At 41.5% G+C, this 15,757-nt stretch overlaps 2 protein-coding genes across 4 annotated transcripts; one reads left to right on the forward strand and one right to left on the reverse strand.

Annotated features, from left to right (window-relative positions):
- Window positions 1-251: 251 nt before the first annotated feature.
- On the reverse strand, window positions 252-2,057 carry LOC127759812 (uncharacterized). Its single transcript, XM_052284037.1, has 2 exons — window positions 1,893-2,057; window positions 252-1,726 (listed from the first exon to the last, which is right to left on the reverse strand). The coding sequence occupies exon 2, from the start codon at window positions 1,716-1,718 to the stop codon at window positions 525-527; it is 1,194 nt and encodes a 397-aa protein (XP_052139997.1). The 5' UTR covers window positions 1,719-1,726; window positions 1,893-2,057; the 3' UTR covers window positions 252-524.
- Window positions 2,058-5,406: 3,349 nt separating this feature from the next.
- LOC127769392 (uncharacterized) lies at window positions 5,407-7,657 on the forward strand. Of its 3 annotated transcripts, none has more exons than XM_052294972.1 (3): window positions 5,407-5,699; window positions 5,780-6,069; window positions 6,318-7,657. In XM_052294972.1, the coding sequence occupies exon 3, from the start codon at window positions 6,327-6,329 to the stop codon at window positions 7,485-7,487; it is 1,161 nt and encodes a 386-aa protein (XP_052150932.1). In that variant the 5' UTR covers window positions 5,407-5,699; window positions 5,780-6,069; window positions 6,318-6,326; the 3' UTR covers window positions 7,488-7,657. The 3 variants fall into 3 exon arrangements, with proteins under 3 accessions (XP_052150932.1, XP_052150922.1, XP_052150941.1); XM_052294962.1 differs by having other exon boundaries at window positions 5,780-5,933; XM_052294981.1 differs by lacking the exon at window positions 5,780-6,069.
- Window positions 7,658-15,757: the final 8,100 nt, after the last annotated feature.

Raw genomic sequence — 15,757 nt, forward strand, 5'->3', positions numbered from 1 at the left:
GTCTTGTGAATCGGGCACCAAGGGATCCTGGTCGGCAAAACAAGCTGAATGCCCCGTTCCTTGCAAGCTTCGAGTTCGGCCTTCGCATGTTGCACGACCTTACAATCTGCCAAGAATGACTGGCCGTCCTGTGGATAAAGCACCAAGTGGTATGCATGGTGTGTATACGAGAAAGCTTGTATACACAGGATATGTTCTTCTTACGTTAGTGTGACAATGTTTATTGGCACATGATGATAAACTGTGGCCAGTAACCAAACAATCTTAAGTGTTTAACTGACGATCAGCTACAACGTTTGACTGTCCTATATATACTCCTATTGCTCTACCGATTGGGCACCGGATTCCTAGTTTATACAAATTTTGAAGCAATACAAGTTCTGGTTCAAATGTCCAACTGTGCAGTACCTTATTTACATCGTTAATAAGCACTGTGTATTCAAGGAAAAGTTTACACTAAAGCTAAATTAACTAATCACATATAATTTCCAAGTTAATCTACGAAACTCACGATAAATGGCACATTAGACGTAGTACTCTTTCAGAAATTTAAGCAGTGCATGAACCGCATGTTCATGCAGGACTAAGCGCACAGCCGCCACCGATGTTGGTACCAGTAACGCAGCCGCTGCAAATAGTAGAAGGTTTGCCCAAAACTTGAGCAGCTTGATGGCCTTCTCCAAATAAGAGACGGTACTACTGATGCCCGTGGCCGTGCCCCGTGCTGGCCACTGATGCAGCATAAACACAACGGAGTACACTAGAAGCCCCGAGACACCGCAAGACACCGAAGTCATCATCATACACCTGGAGACACCAGACCTATCCATGGAGAAGGCCAGGTACGCGAAGCCGGCCGCTGCTACTGCGCCGAGCAAGACGAGTCCATTTCTGTGCGATTTGATCTCGTCCACGGTGATAACCTGGCTGCCACGGTCGATGTTAAGGCTGAACCAGAGGAGTGCGGGGACAAGCTCCGGCACGAAGAGCAGCACGACGTCCTCGCCGAGCAACTCTGCGGCCATCGCGTGCACGGTCACCAGGAGCACCACGAGCGAGGCCTTGCGCAGCAGCTCCGACGCCGCCACGACGCCGGGAGCCACGCCTCCGGCGGTCAGCCTCTTCAGCATGAGCATGAGCGCGCCCAGGGTTGTGGCGAGGAAGAGGAGGAACTGGGAGACGGCGAGACTCTCGGTGCGGAAGTGACCCATCGCGCATAGCACCCAGTACGGCACAACCGATATCGCCTTCAGCTGCTCGGCTTCCTCCGTAGTCGTCTTGCCTTCTTCATGGGCTACGCCGGTAGAGCTGCTTGTGCCAGGCTCGCCGCCGTTGACACGGCCGCGCATCGCGCTGCCCCTCCCCAGTGCGCCGATGAAGGCGAGCGCGATGAAAGGGAAGACGGCGAGGACGATGAAATTCACGTTGATCACGAGCAGCGACACGTAGGAAATCACCACGACGACGGCCGTGTCTATGTAGACCCTGGCGTTGGGGTGCTCCACGAACAGCGACTTGAAATGCGGCACCGGAAGATCAAGAACAACGTAGGAGAGCATGTTCAGAGACCAGATGACTACCAGAATTATTCGCATGATGTAGGTATGGACCCTGTGCTCGTCGCCGGCCGTTAGCAATGGTTCCACCTGGAAATTCAGAAAACCGCCGGCGGCTGGTATGAAGTGCAGCAGCGACATGCTTACACCTTTCGGCTTCATTAGACAGACTACACATAAGGTACAAGAAAATAAATAAACGCACAATTGCTCCACCTAAATCAAAGATCCACCATGACTCCATGAGGACAACACATATCACTACATGGTAAATCGACTAGTACAATATAATCTCTCTTTACATAGAAACAGAGCTTGGGCTACTAGATAGCTTGCCTTATCAGAATTTCAGATGCCGAAACGAGGTCGTTACTCTCGACAATACGGTTGGAAGCTCTCTCTGGAGATATTCCCTGAGCGATTGACACCAAGGTCTTTCACTTCGGATATGCACGGTTGTATATGACGAGCGACAAAGAGGCTGTAGAAAAGCAGGGCACTTATGATGCTTCGAACCTAGTTGGCTTGTCACTACGGTGATGCAACCTCTTTGTTTCTTTACGTATCAATTTCATTCCGTTGATAAATAAATGATTAGAAAAAGTGGATGAAATCGCCCTGTCCTTTCGGCATTCTTTGAAAATTCTATGCTATTATCCTGATGTTAATCTTTTCATAGTAATATATTAAATATCATTGATTGATGTCAAATTCAACTTATACCACTAGGAAAAATAATTCAACTCCGATAGAACACTTTATGGTCAACTTTTTTGTTTTTGTTTATAGGAAAAATACATGCGGATTCCTGGTGATGCACGATCAACACACGTGGGACTCGATGGTAAGATGGACAATGCATATTTACCTATTATAAAAGTTTAAGATGTTTTTGCCCATGATTTTCGTACGTCGTCCGATTCATCCACCTAACCGTATTTTTTTTTGTTAGATTTCTTTTTCACCGCGCATATATGTCGTGCCGTATTTTTTTTCTTCACTCAATTCTCTTCCCACGCGTTCCAAATCATGTGGCATCTAGGCCCATGTAAAAAACCGCGTAGTCTCTCTGGCGTTCTTTACCTTCCGATTTTTAGCCAGAGGTTTCCGTCGTCCGTGATTTTGATGAAAAAAATCACGCGAAAAAAACCACCCCGTAAAGAAAGCCAAAAATAAACAGCAAAAAGGTGTTAAAAAAACAGCGAAAAAAAAGTCGGATTCATACTTGGAAAAAGAAGTGGCTAGAAAAAAGGAGGAAAATAAAACGCGGGCCAAGAGTACGCGGACTGTGGTAGCCGGTAGGAGGTGCTGATCGCGCACACACACATAACAGTACGTACATACTTAGAGATCAGGTGGGATTAGATCTTTTTAATCTAATTCAGTGAGAGGGGGTTTGCCGGTCATACGTTTTTTTACATGTAACACCTACATACGAACCGTACTTACGCATTAGAGATAGGAAGATTGATTAGCCGGAATGATTAGGATTTAGAAAGAGTGATTAACAGGATTTTTCAAGTTTAATCCAATGGTCATCTATCGATTTAATTGAAAAATCACGGTTTTTTTCTCAAATTTTCTAGCATTTCAAGGCTTTGTTTATTTTTTCGAAAAGATAGATATGATGGTCCAATACCGATTTAAGTGAAAATCTATATACAAATATCTTTTATTAAATTTAGTCTATAATAATGGGTACACAATATAATATAGTGGGTGTAAACTTTGTTTTTAAAATTGTAGAGGTAATGTTTGTAAAGAGTGATATGATAATATATTCAATGTTTAAAGTAACTATTATTTAAAAATTATTATAACTAATAATAATTATTATTATCTCTACTATTATAAAAATTGAAAATGTTTCCGCCAAAATTTTAGTGCGTCGTCCGTATTTGAATCGGTTTTAATTTTATGTTTTTGTCAAATCATTTTCTTTTTTCTTACGATGTAGTGTCCCTCTGAGTCCGTTTTCCACACACGCCTTTGCGTGTCGCCGTGATTATTTTACTTTTGAAAAGAACATGCCAATTAAAATAAAGGATAATCGAAATTGCTCGGATCCATCAATTGGCTTATGATGTTGCTTTTCATCATAAGCAGTCTGATGCTTATCGGTATAAGCATTTCCATCAGCCGTAGAAAAGAGTCGGGAATGATTGGACCCACTACCAATGGCTGATACTTATTTAGCCCAATAAATGAACTGATGGGCTTTTGTTGAGAATCAGCCTCAGCAACAACGAACCAATGAGGCTAGCTAATTCTGTCCGTCATCAATTTCTATCCGACTTGAGATCAAGCTGGATGACAAATCGAGCTCGTGTTTGAAGGCCTAATTGTTTGGCTTATTCTTATTCCTAGAAGTCAAATTTTAAATTTTAGAATTTAACCTTGAATTCGACTTTTTGGTTTTTTTATTATACTTTATTTTACAACATTTGCTTTTGTGTCGCTAAGAACATGTACATACAAGATTTGCACGCACAAATAGTCTTTTATTTGGTAATAAGTGATTCAAATAAGCACATGAATAAATGAAACAATAGGATGTGATTATTTATCCATTGCAACACATATGTATAAATTAAATTTTCTCTATCCGATGCAACGCACGGGTATCTTTTCTAGTAAATGTAAAAATCGAAGGGACTGCACGTCACGTAGAAACCGAGCGAAATGATGGACGATAGAAACACTACTAATGTTTTAAGATAGAGATACAGATAGAATTTGAGCTTGCATATTTATAGTTTGACATATTGATCTATTTTTATCAATATTTTTTTAATTTTTTTAATAACCTTCTAGATGACATGCACCAAACAAGAAGGCATCCCCTTGAGGAAAAAAATCCATCTTCTTTGTAAAACTCTATTTGTCTCTTGATGGGACATTCCCATGTTTTCGTATCTTGCCTAAAAAGTCATTAAAAACTGAAAATAATCAGTATGTTATATATCACTCCATTAACATGCATGTTCAAATTTAACTTATATAAGTAGAAATAATATGACTTTGTAAAGAATGTGTTTGCAGATAGATTTATTTTTTCCTAATTGTATAGCTCAAATTTGAACTTGCATGTTTATAGAGATATATATATCATATATTGATTTATCTTACCAAATTTTTTATAATTTTTTGATGATCATTAGACAATAGTGGGTGGATATCTCTTCTAGCTACAAAATTCCATCTTCATTTTCTATTGATATCCATATGTTTATTGATATAGCATGCTTTTTATTGATGTATATTACCTTAATAAAGAGCATGCTATATATATAAACATAGTGATGATTAAAGAATATTTGACAATAGATTAAGCCACAATAAAATAAATGATAATTACATAAATTTATTAAATAAAATGAATGGTCAAATTTATCTCAAAGTGTTAACGGTGTCATATATTAAAAAACAGAGCTAGTATATATTTAGGGAAAAGAGTTACATTCAGAACTTTGACTTGGTCATACTTTTTTGTGGTCTCTTGGAGCCATTGGAATAAAGTCATCAAGATTCTTCCCTGTCATTGTCTGGACTGTGAAAACACCAGCTGTGGCCCTATGTAATTGAAGGTCCATTATCTACAAGAAAGTAATTGCAGGTTTCTATATCCAAATTTGTTTATATGGCATATTGGCATGTAGACAATCAAAAGATATGGAAAAGGGATAAGCACAAGAGTTGTAGCATTGATGTGATTGGGTATAAGAGCGCATCAATCATTGTATTTTTTTGCTGAGACGATCCATATCAATTTCTACCCGACTTAGTGCTTTATAATCTAAACTGTATCTGTTCTGTAAATTGGCTCCACTGCCAGTCTGAGGCTGAGCACATAGTTTTGTTGCTTTCGAGACTTTTTTTTCATTTTTTTTCCCAAAATGAGATAACCTCTACATTTAACTGGATGTACATGGCCAATAAAGTACACGATTACCTTTTTTTTCCCCATGGCACTGCCATTGACTTTACCAAATCAAAGTCCTCGCTGCTCCTTGGTTTCATTGTGTGTCTTGCGCGTGAGTTGCTTGCCCACTCAGTTTAAATCTGTTTCCGGTATCGCGTGGCGATTCAACTGTCTCTGAAGTTTCATGGAAGCAGCTCAAACCCTTGAAAGCTCAATCACGAGTAATTAATCTGAAACCTTGGAATCCTCTTCTTGTTTTTCAGATCGTTCCTTTTTTTTACTTTTTTTTCTTTTTTTGTAGTGGAGAGTGGTTTTGTTCAAGTGCTTAATTAGGATAAAGATTCCCATGCTTTTGTATCGACTCCTCCAGTCATATTGGACATTCCTCTGACAGCGTACTGCGACTCAGAGTACCGTGGTAGTAGTGTTCGATCAATTGCCGAGGATTTGAGATGGTAACACCAAGCAGATTCAATCCCCAGTCATCTGAAATCATCTCATGCATCGTTTTACTCTCTGTTTTCGATTGCACTCCGTGCATCCGTTGCATATGTTGAAACTGTTTGCAGAGCAGATTTTAGTTGGGCACAGGTAATCAGCTACCAAACTAGCATAATGCAGATACTGAACTCCTATTCGTTATTTAGATAGATGATAAAAGTGGTTATAATTTATAAAGATTCACAAGATGATACCCTTCGGCTTTACTTGGTCGCCACAACTTTTATCAGGAACCAATGATACACTATTGCAGAAAACTTCCGGGGCTCAGGCCAGACATATAATAGCAAGTAGCAACCCTCTACTTCTTCGTAATTTCCAAACTTTTTCTGTCACAGGATGCTCTGATGAAACGCTCCCGCGCATTCGCGGAGGCGGTGGTGATCATGTTGTGCCCGGTGCTTCTCGCGATTGCGCTCCACGCGGTTGACCTGAAGAGCGCTGAGCACGGGGCGGCCATCCCGATCGCCATGCTTGTCATGGCAGCCATCACGATGATATCTGGCACCTTCCCCTTCCTCGCACTCTGCTTCTCCAAGAGGTTCGTCGCCAATGGTGGCGCGTGGAGGCTCCCTACAACGGCGACCAACTGCCTGGTCCCGTTCTCCTGTGCGTGCCTCATCGTCCTCGCGTGCTGGATCATACGCCTCATCGTCTCCGAGCGCTGGGCCAACGTCTTCCCCGCCATTGGAGGCGTGCTCGTGCTCTGCATCCTGATCCGTACTGTCATCTACTGCCGTGCACGGATTGACCACCCGGTTGACGATGCTGAGTTTGATGCTAGGCTGGAGAACTCGCTGGAGTTCTTGGCCGGCGTCACGGCGCTGCTGTTCTTGGGGCTGGAAGGGCTCGCGCTGGAGGGACATAGCAATGGCGGACAGGGAGGGCAGCAGCAGCAGCAGCAGCAGCATCTCGCGTTGCCTCTTGGAGTTAGCTTCCTCGCTTGCGTGTTCGGCGTGTCTCTGATGCTCATCGAGATGATCCCGCCTCTTCCGGGTGCAGCTGACAACGGCGATGGCGATGGCTATGCTTTCCTAATGTCCAATTACACCGTGATATTTGACTTCGCCATGGCTTTCGCCGTCTCGGCGGTCATGTGGTCCATCATGCACGCGATCATGGAGCTGCGGGCGCTCCTGCTGCTGTTACCGCTCTTCCTCATCTTGCTGGTGCGTGCATACGATGTCGCTGTCGGCGCCGACACTGGCACCGGCGGCGGTGGCGGTGGCGGAGAGGATGAGAAGCCGGCGTCGATGGAGCTGACCAAGGTCGCGTTCACCGGGTTTATGGCTGTGTCAATACCAGCTGTCAAGACTGGCTCGCTCTGCGGCTCCACCGACTGGTTTCTCATCTTTGCGGCATCGGCCATTATTTCAGGCTTCGCTTGGAGGCTCCTGACGCACGCCAAGATGGGGACGACGGCCAACTTCGCTTCCTTCTGCACACATTTCTGCATTGCCATTGCAACGGTGCCATTCACCGTTATAGCCGTCAAGGCTCTGCACTGATTTTTGTACTAGAGGATAATTTGAAGGGCCACTTTGACAAGCAAAGACAAACTGCCATATTGGCTGCGTATATCTTTTTTTGTTTAATTTTTAGGGAAGGCCGTGTACATCCTTGTTCATAAAGAGAACAGGTTTTAATCCTTTATCTAACAAAATTATTTACTCCTATATGTTGGCGTTATGTCAAAACTGCGTCTCACTTTGGTCACACAAGAATGTCGTTTTAGTCTTTTCAAAGTTAAATCAGACATTGTCACGAAAAAAGTAAATAAGATATAACTTAGTTGATTTAATTATTTTATATAACTAGGAAAAGCCCGCGCCGATGTGCAGGCATCTTATTTATTTATTGTTTAAAAAAATGTTAAAAGAAGTTATTTATACTACAGACTACGGCTATCAAAAAAGCTCGGAGCTCGCAAGCTGCTCGAGCTTGATTCGTTACAGGCTTGATTCGAGCTCGGCTCGAATACTAGACAAGCCAAGCTCAAGGCTAGGCTGAGGCTCACAAGCCTAACAAGCTCAAACTCGAATAGCTCAGCAGGGCTTGATTAGCATAAGATGCATTGCATGTAGGAAGATATTCTTGATGGGTCAATGTATACTTGTCATCATGCTTGACCTGCTCAAGTCTCAAGACCTCATTAATGCTTATCAATAAAGCAATTATCTGGCTGCTAGTAATAGTACTACTATTCCTATTAGATGTAGTAGCTAGGTTTGTTAATTGCAATGTTTCAAAGCCATGAATTCATGAGAAAAGCCGCAGAGGCTTCATTCAAGACAAGTAGCACCCATTAATTTTGACTACCGATAATTTGCATTAATATCTCTTATAAAAGAGTAAGTTCTTTGGAGTTTCACCAAGTCAAGCTGTCAAGCTCGAGTAGGCTCGAAGCTCGCTCGAGCTCTAACTCGAGCAAACTCCCAAGCTCGATCAGTATCCAGGCTCAGCTCGAGTTCATGTTAAGCTCAAGCCTACATATCTAAACTTTCTCGATCTCGGCTCGTTGACAACCCTACTACAGACTTTGATATGAAGAGTGTCTCTTAGATCCAAAAGAAGGTCAATTTGTGTTGGTTATCTCTAAACTCGTCTATCACCACAACTTATTATTTTCTTGAAAGCTGGGTGTCTTTTTAATAGATGAAACTGTATATCTATGACCAAAATAAACCAATAGATCATAACGCATTAATGAAATTCGTCCCACTTCATACATAAGTGTTTATATATCACCTATATCCAAATCGACGTGTAAATATTTCAAAAATATTGCACCAGATAATTGGATAACACCGTTAATCTTAGAAATGAATGCCTCTCTAACAGACAAAGCTAACGGTGCCCACCAAGACTTTGTTCTCTAATGCTTTGAAACATGACTCTCATATCTATATAGTCGTCCCCTCAAGACGTGTACATGGAGCATGATATTAATGCGTAATTCACTATCTCAACATACTCATTTAGGATTGGATTGGTAAATAGGCCAATTGCCAATTGAGCTTTATTGCTAATAGTGCGCAACTAGTACGACCACTGTTGACGGCTGTTAAGTACCAAATTAACACCGTCAATACCTGCATAAGACCATAAACATGGAACATCCAACATAGTGGTACGGCTTATTTTTAACAATTTCCACGAGTGTTGGTGTATATTCATATGCAGGTGACAAACTACCAAAGTTGAGAGGAAATATACATGACGGAGGAGGAGAATCAAACCCGTATCCGAACTTATGGAATTTTGGACCCAGAAACCCAATTAAACACCTCCAAATGGGCCAAACATTCATACCAATGAATTGAGGGGCCCAAAATGAGTGTCCAGGACGAAAACCGGAGCAAACGGAGCCGTCCCGGGTTCGGCCGAACCCTGGCAGAGGCCGTTCGCCCCGGTCCAAGTCCAGTTCGGTAGATAACTGCTTCCCAATGACGGTTATGACCGTTTCTGGCGCTCCAACCGTCATCCAATTGGACACTTGGCAACACAAGAGAGAAGATGCTCTTTGGATGCTTGGAGCATCTCCACACTCCCAAGGCACTTCTCCACCTATAAATACTCCTCTCATCCTCACTTGTAAACACACACCAAGATGTGGAGCTAAATTACAAGAGGCTCTAAGTATGCTTTAGCTTCATTACATGTTTTATAGTATACTTAGAATAGGGAGAGAGTGAAGTAGAAGAAGTCGGAGGAATCCCGGAGTTGTCGGTAATCCTCTCCTTATTCTTGTACTTTGGTAATTACTCTGCTTCAATAGAAATATCATTCTGAGTAATTAAGATTTGCTTAGTGAGAATTATTCTTGGTTAGTTCCTAATTAGCATACGGGATCATTATTCACTATAGTCCAGTAAAATATAGTGATTACTTTAGTGCTTGGCCAGTGCTAGAGTAGTTATTAAATGCGTAGACGCGGTGTCTGGGTAATTAATCTCCAGTGGTTGATGCGTATCCCACAATACGTTAGAGGTGGGTGTAGAGGTGGTGATAGCCCTCAAGAACACTTAAGTCCTCCCTGTCTGGGTACGTAGTAGAGCGACATCTGGGAACAGCGGGTTGCCAGTGCCTGAAGTATCGCGTTAGGATTAAACTTAAGCTTTCCTTAGACACTATTTCTCACTAGGAAATCCTCTCTACCCTTTGCCCATATTTATCTTGTGTCCTTGGATGAACCGGAGGAAGAGATAATCACACACGTTCCCTTGGATTCGATACCCTTGGAATACTCCGTAGGGAAGTGCCACATCGGTATATCCGTGCGCTTGCGGATTCTATCTGTGATCGTAAGAAATACCAACCACCTTAACTTAGCCATATGCATACCCCTAACATACGTACAATATCCTGCAAGCTCTATTATTCGAACATGAACCCTTCAGGGAAGCATAGAGAGAAGATGCAGATGATGAAATAAGCTTTTTAAAAAATATTTTTAGTCGTTTTGTTGTATATGTAGATACAAATTGGTTCTACTTAAATTTAGTGGTATAGATACAATTTTTCTCTTTTAAAAATAAGAGGGGTTAATCATTCGACACTACTTCCAAAAGTTATAGCTAAAGAGGCATACCTCTATGATAATTTCTTAAGCACCATGATCACTGTTTATTTTTCAACAAAGATTTATAGCCTAGAATCTAGTTTGTTTTCAATACGTCTTGTTCCATAATTACATTATATGTCTTTACTATTTTGAAGAATGAATTTATTTTCACAAACTTAGCTAAAAAGGTTAGATGTGTTGCTTTTTCGTTGGAATTTCTTAGATTTCCTCTATTTTCTTACATAGTGACGTGATGGCATGAGAATGTTTGTAACAAGTTTAATATATTTGTTAGTATTGACTATTACTATTTCAACTTTGAGCATTATAACTCAACCATGTATGTCTCTAAGCTTTGATGCCATAATCTATGTTTTTTTAATAATTATTTGGACAACATGTAAAGGGTTAGAATGCGAACCTACATGCCATTTTTTAAATCCAAGCATAATAGTTGATATGGTTTTTAAGGAAAATTTGACACTTTATTCAATCACATTATCTAGATTAATTACAATCGACCTCTAAAAAATATATTAGATTCAGTAGTTATAACCACCTGAAAACAATATTTGTGTGAGCAATAATCCTTCACAAACGTACTAACTCATATGGGTTTTGATATTTTTTTCCTTGTATTATAGATCTAATTTAGCTATTGATGTGGGTAATACATGATGTAATAATTTATGTTATAAAATTCAATTGCGGACTAATTGTAAGATTATTTGGATGAGAATGCATGAAAAAGATATAATGCCCAAAAAGTTAACTGACCAAAAGAGGCAACTGCCAGGTGCACATGATGGCGATCAATAAAATCTAGCGGAAATCTAGGAACTTGAACCAGCCTTCTCTATGGTAGTTTGCCGCCCTCCAATTGGGACCTTGGACATGATTTACAAAAGTAACAAAGTGAACCCCATCATAGAACTCGGGTGGAGAGAGGACCAGAGCATCCCTATTCATGGTAGACCTCATCTAGAAGAAACCTACCGCAGACGGGTTCCGGAAGCTGTTACGAACCTCGTAGTGAAGTTCATCTTGAATGAAGTTGGCAATGACGGCCCGATGATGATCCCAGTTTTGCTCCAAGGAGATTAGCTCAACAATGGCCACACAGAAGTCTTCATGGCGTCGAGCAGGGCGCTGTGGGACAGTGAGGTCAACCTGCGGCATGCGGAAGTCACCTCCAGCATGAACAGCGAGCCCCTGCCTTAGGAAACGCAGTGGATTAGGGTTTAGATTGGCCATTGGGGGAGGAGGGAAGCTATGGGTGGGAGGCACTGTGTGTTCGGGAGAGGAAGGGTTTCCAGAGAAAGAAGGCGAGATTTCCGGAGGAATAGTTTTAGCCTTCCAAACAGCAGTAGTCCGAGCCAACGGTTTCGGATTGTTAGGGTGCGGGGCTTTTGTGGGCTTAGAGGCCAAACAGGAACGGGCTAAATGGCCTGGCAGGAGATAGGCCTTACATCTAAGCGGCCCAGAGCAAGAAGCCCTCGAATGATCCTTTTCCAGGCAACGGTCGCAAGGATTGATTTCCAAATTCAAATTGGGCGACAAATTAGGATCCCGCGTACCTATGGCATGCGAAATTAACTCCATTGCCGGAATGGATGATGGCGAGACGTCAGCCGCCTTGGAGACCGCGGGAGAAGTGTCTGAACCCATTTTCCTCTGCTCAAGCCGGCGGAAAACAGAGATTCTTCGTTGGTCAGGCTTGGAGGCACGCGGGGAGTCTTTTAAACGTGAAAAAACATGCTTGATTGAGATATCATGATTCTGAACAGCTTGAGCATAAGAACGATCCGGCCGCCTTAAGGAACAGGAAGATCTTTTCTTGGGAGCCACAAGCACCCATTCCTTTTCCTGTTCCCGACTCCAAGAGTCAAACTCCCACTGCCAATTCGGCCCCCCATGTCTCCAAAGGAAGAAACGAAGAGCAAAATTATCACAAGTATAAGATTTAAGACAAACCCACAAATCCACTTGCTTCGAACAGACCACAAAGGAGTAGGAGCAATCCTTAAGATGAGAGACAGCGAGATCGGCAGGAGATCCGCCAATGGCAGCCCGAAGGGCCAAAGCCACCGAAGAAGAAGTGAGACGAAAGCTAGCACGGGGAAGATCCACAACTAATTGGAAAGGTGTCGAACTGAATTTCGAAGAAAAATGGACCGGCGAATGGAAGCGACGCCAGGCCTCCTCACGAATAGCATCGCCGGGAGAGAAATTCCATCCTCCCGGCGGTGCCGACGTCACCATGGACGAGATCACCGGAGATCGCCCATAGTCACATACCGAGAAAACCGGAGGCGCGCTCGTAAAAAAAATAAGACTATTAATCATCTTTTTATGGATTGTCATTATGCAATGTTTATATGGAGAGCAGTTCAGTTTTCTTTTGGTTTATACCTTTCTACTAGCATTTCTCATATTTTTGATGAGTGGCTGTTGGGGGTGAATAACAAGATGAGTAAACTTATATTGCTGGGAGCTTCTGCAATATGTTGGGTTTTGTGGTTGAGTAGGAATGATATGTTTTTTGATAAATTACCATCTATTTCATATATGCAGGTAATTTTCAGGGCAACATATTGGCTCCGGTATTGGGCACAGTTGCAAAGCTGTGACAAAGACGGAGAGGTATTAAAAGTTGCATGCCGCAAGCTTGAGTCGACGGTTATGCAGCTTTTTTGCTAATTATAGGTAGAGATTCACAAATAGAATTTAATAATGTGTTCTCCTTATTTTTTATTGGTTCTTTTTTATCCTTCAGCGATGCTTGCTGTCTTATTTGGACTACACTCGATGTGGAGTGCTAGATTGTAATAGTGGACTGTAGCTCTCTTATAGAGAACGATAGTGTCTTACGAGAAGCAGACACCTATGATGCTTTGTCATTTGGTTGTTTCTTTTTGAACGCACATGCTTTTCTCCCCGCTGTTATTATGAATAAATGATTGGAGATAGTGGAGGTGCAATTTGCTTGTCCATTAGCCATGGTTGCAGATTCGATGGAATCATCATGATGTTGATATTTTTCTATTGTTCCTTGTGCCAGTTTCCCAACCTTTCTCACCTATCAGATTTACCATTGGGCGACAATTTAACTAGAGCCTGGGGCGCGCCTATTGTGCGCCGCTTGCACGTAGCTTCATCGAATAGTTTGGTTCGAGTGTTCTGCTGATTATATGTAATTAACCAAGAAACTTTGCACAACTCTGAAAAGAACTGCAGTGCAACAGAATTCGAGCGCAACAACTATCCACGCCGGGCTTATGATAAAAGATCAATTTGAAGATGTTGCTATGAACCTCTTCGATGGCTTCCATTGTTTCGCTGTAAGCTCTCCAAGTTGGATAGCTCTATTCTTGAAATGCTCATTGCAAAATGCAAGATTGGATGTTGTTACATTAGATGATGTGCATTCATGTAATATGTATGATGTACTTTGCCTACAACACAATAGATGCAGCTAATCCAATACACATTAACATTGCTTAACATTAACTCAGTGAGGTACTTTGCCAAAAACACAATGTTAAGGTCATGCGTTCCAAAAAGCACCGAGCTGCAAAATCACAAACCTTAACATTGCTTATATAAGAGGTATCTGAAGATACAAGACATGTGCCAGCAGTCAGAAGGAAAACTCAGTGAGCTAATTATCAGTCTAAGCTTGACTATTATTCTGACAACTTAAGAAAAAAAAAGAGTAAATTTCATAAAACTACACCTTTTGTGGTCCAAGTTGCAAAAAACCACACACATATTGACACTTAGCACTTAAGTACATATATTTTGGTAGTATAGTTTCACAAAACCACACTATCAATGAATAGATTCACCCACGAGATGACGTGGTTGTTTCACCTGGGACGAGGATGTGGCATCATATTACCAGCCATCACACGAAATTAATAGGATACCACATCCTCATCCTAGATGGAACAAACACGTCATCTCACAGGTGAATCCATTCATTGATAGTGTGGTTTTGTGAAACTACACTACCAAAATATATGTACTTAAGTGCCAAGTGTCAAAGTGTGTGTTGTTTTCTGCAACTTGGACCATAAAACATGTAGTTTTGTGAAATTTACTCAAAAAAATTAAATGTACAGCTTAAAAATTTCTTTTTCGTACTCTGGTAGCACCTCATCTTTCCATTTTCTCATCAGCGAAGTCATGGATTGGAACAGAATAACTAAACATAAGTGGCTACATCAAAGCAAAACAACCAAATTAGTACAAACCTCATAAGCATCCAGCTCCTAGTCAAAGTCACATACTATAGATCTGCAACAAGCAGCACAGAGTGATAAACACAATTAATTTACAACTGCTTCGACGTAGATCATGAGGCACGTACTTAACTTTCAGCTGGCAATAGTACACGTTCAAAAGTTCAGAACAATGGTGAAAACTAAAAAAACTCAGCACTGAACTTTCAAGTGTCAACAACACAAGCTTAGAAATTCGTACTGAAGGTTAAGAAAAATATCATTTTTAAAAGAAATAAACCAATGCTGCACCTTTGAGCTCCATAGCGACTTTCAAATCCCAATAGTACATATTCAGAATTTTAGAATAATGATAAAATTTAGAATTCAACATTGAATTTTCAAGACTCAACAATACAAGGTAAAAATACATACTGATGGTAAAATTCAGATCTTATTTAAAACGAGTAAAACAGTATTGAACTTTATAAATTCATTAGTGAACTTTGGACTGTTAAATTTGATTCAGAAACTTCAGCACTGAACTTTGAATTGTTGAGTGGCTATGTGGGTTACTGTAGACCCCCGATTTTGGAAATCGGAAATCTTCTGTGTTCATCCGTACCAATCCCTGGATCAGTAGTTGGTACACACATACGTAGTTGGATCACAATATATCACGAATGAATTCAGGCTAAAAGAGTTAAATACTTACATTAGGGCCAGGTAGGCCAACAACTATCAGAGAACAACAGCGGAAGACAAAATAATATAAGGGCCCGGTTAACATGCCACAGGCAGTCGACTGGGGAACGAGACCTAGAACAAGACCGCACTCCGATCATCTTGTTGGATACGCAAGCGTACCGACAAGGGCTTCTCTTCAACACTCCCCTAAAAGATATATAAATAGCAAGGGTGAGTACCAACCGTACTCAGCAAGCCACCACAACAACAATGCATATGATAGAGGGTATTCAAGGAATGGCTT

The sequence above is a fragment of the Oryza glaberrima genome, chromosome 1 (assembly GCF_000147395.1).
Source record: "Oryza glaberrima chromosome 1, OglaRS2, whole genome shotgun sequence".
Taxonomy (NCBI): Eukaryota; Viridiplantae; Streptophyta; class Magnoliopsida; order Poales; family Poaceae; genus Oryza; species Oryza glaberrima.

Coding starts and splice junctions, on each gene's coding strand:
- LOC127759812 (XM_052284037.1), bottom strand. CDS start 1,718: ATGAAGCCGAAAGGTGTAAGCATGTCGCTGCTGCACTTCATACCAGCC.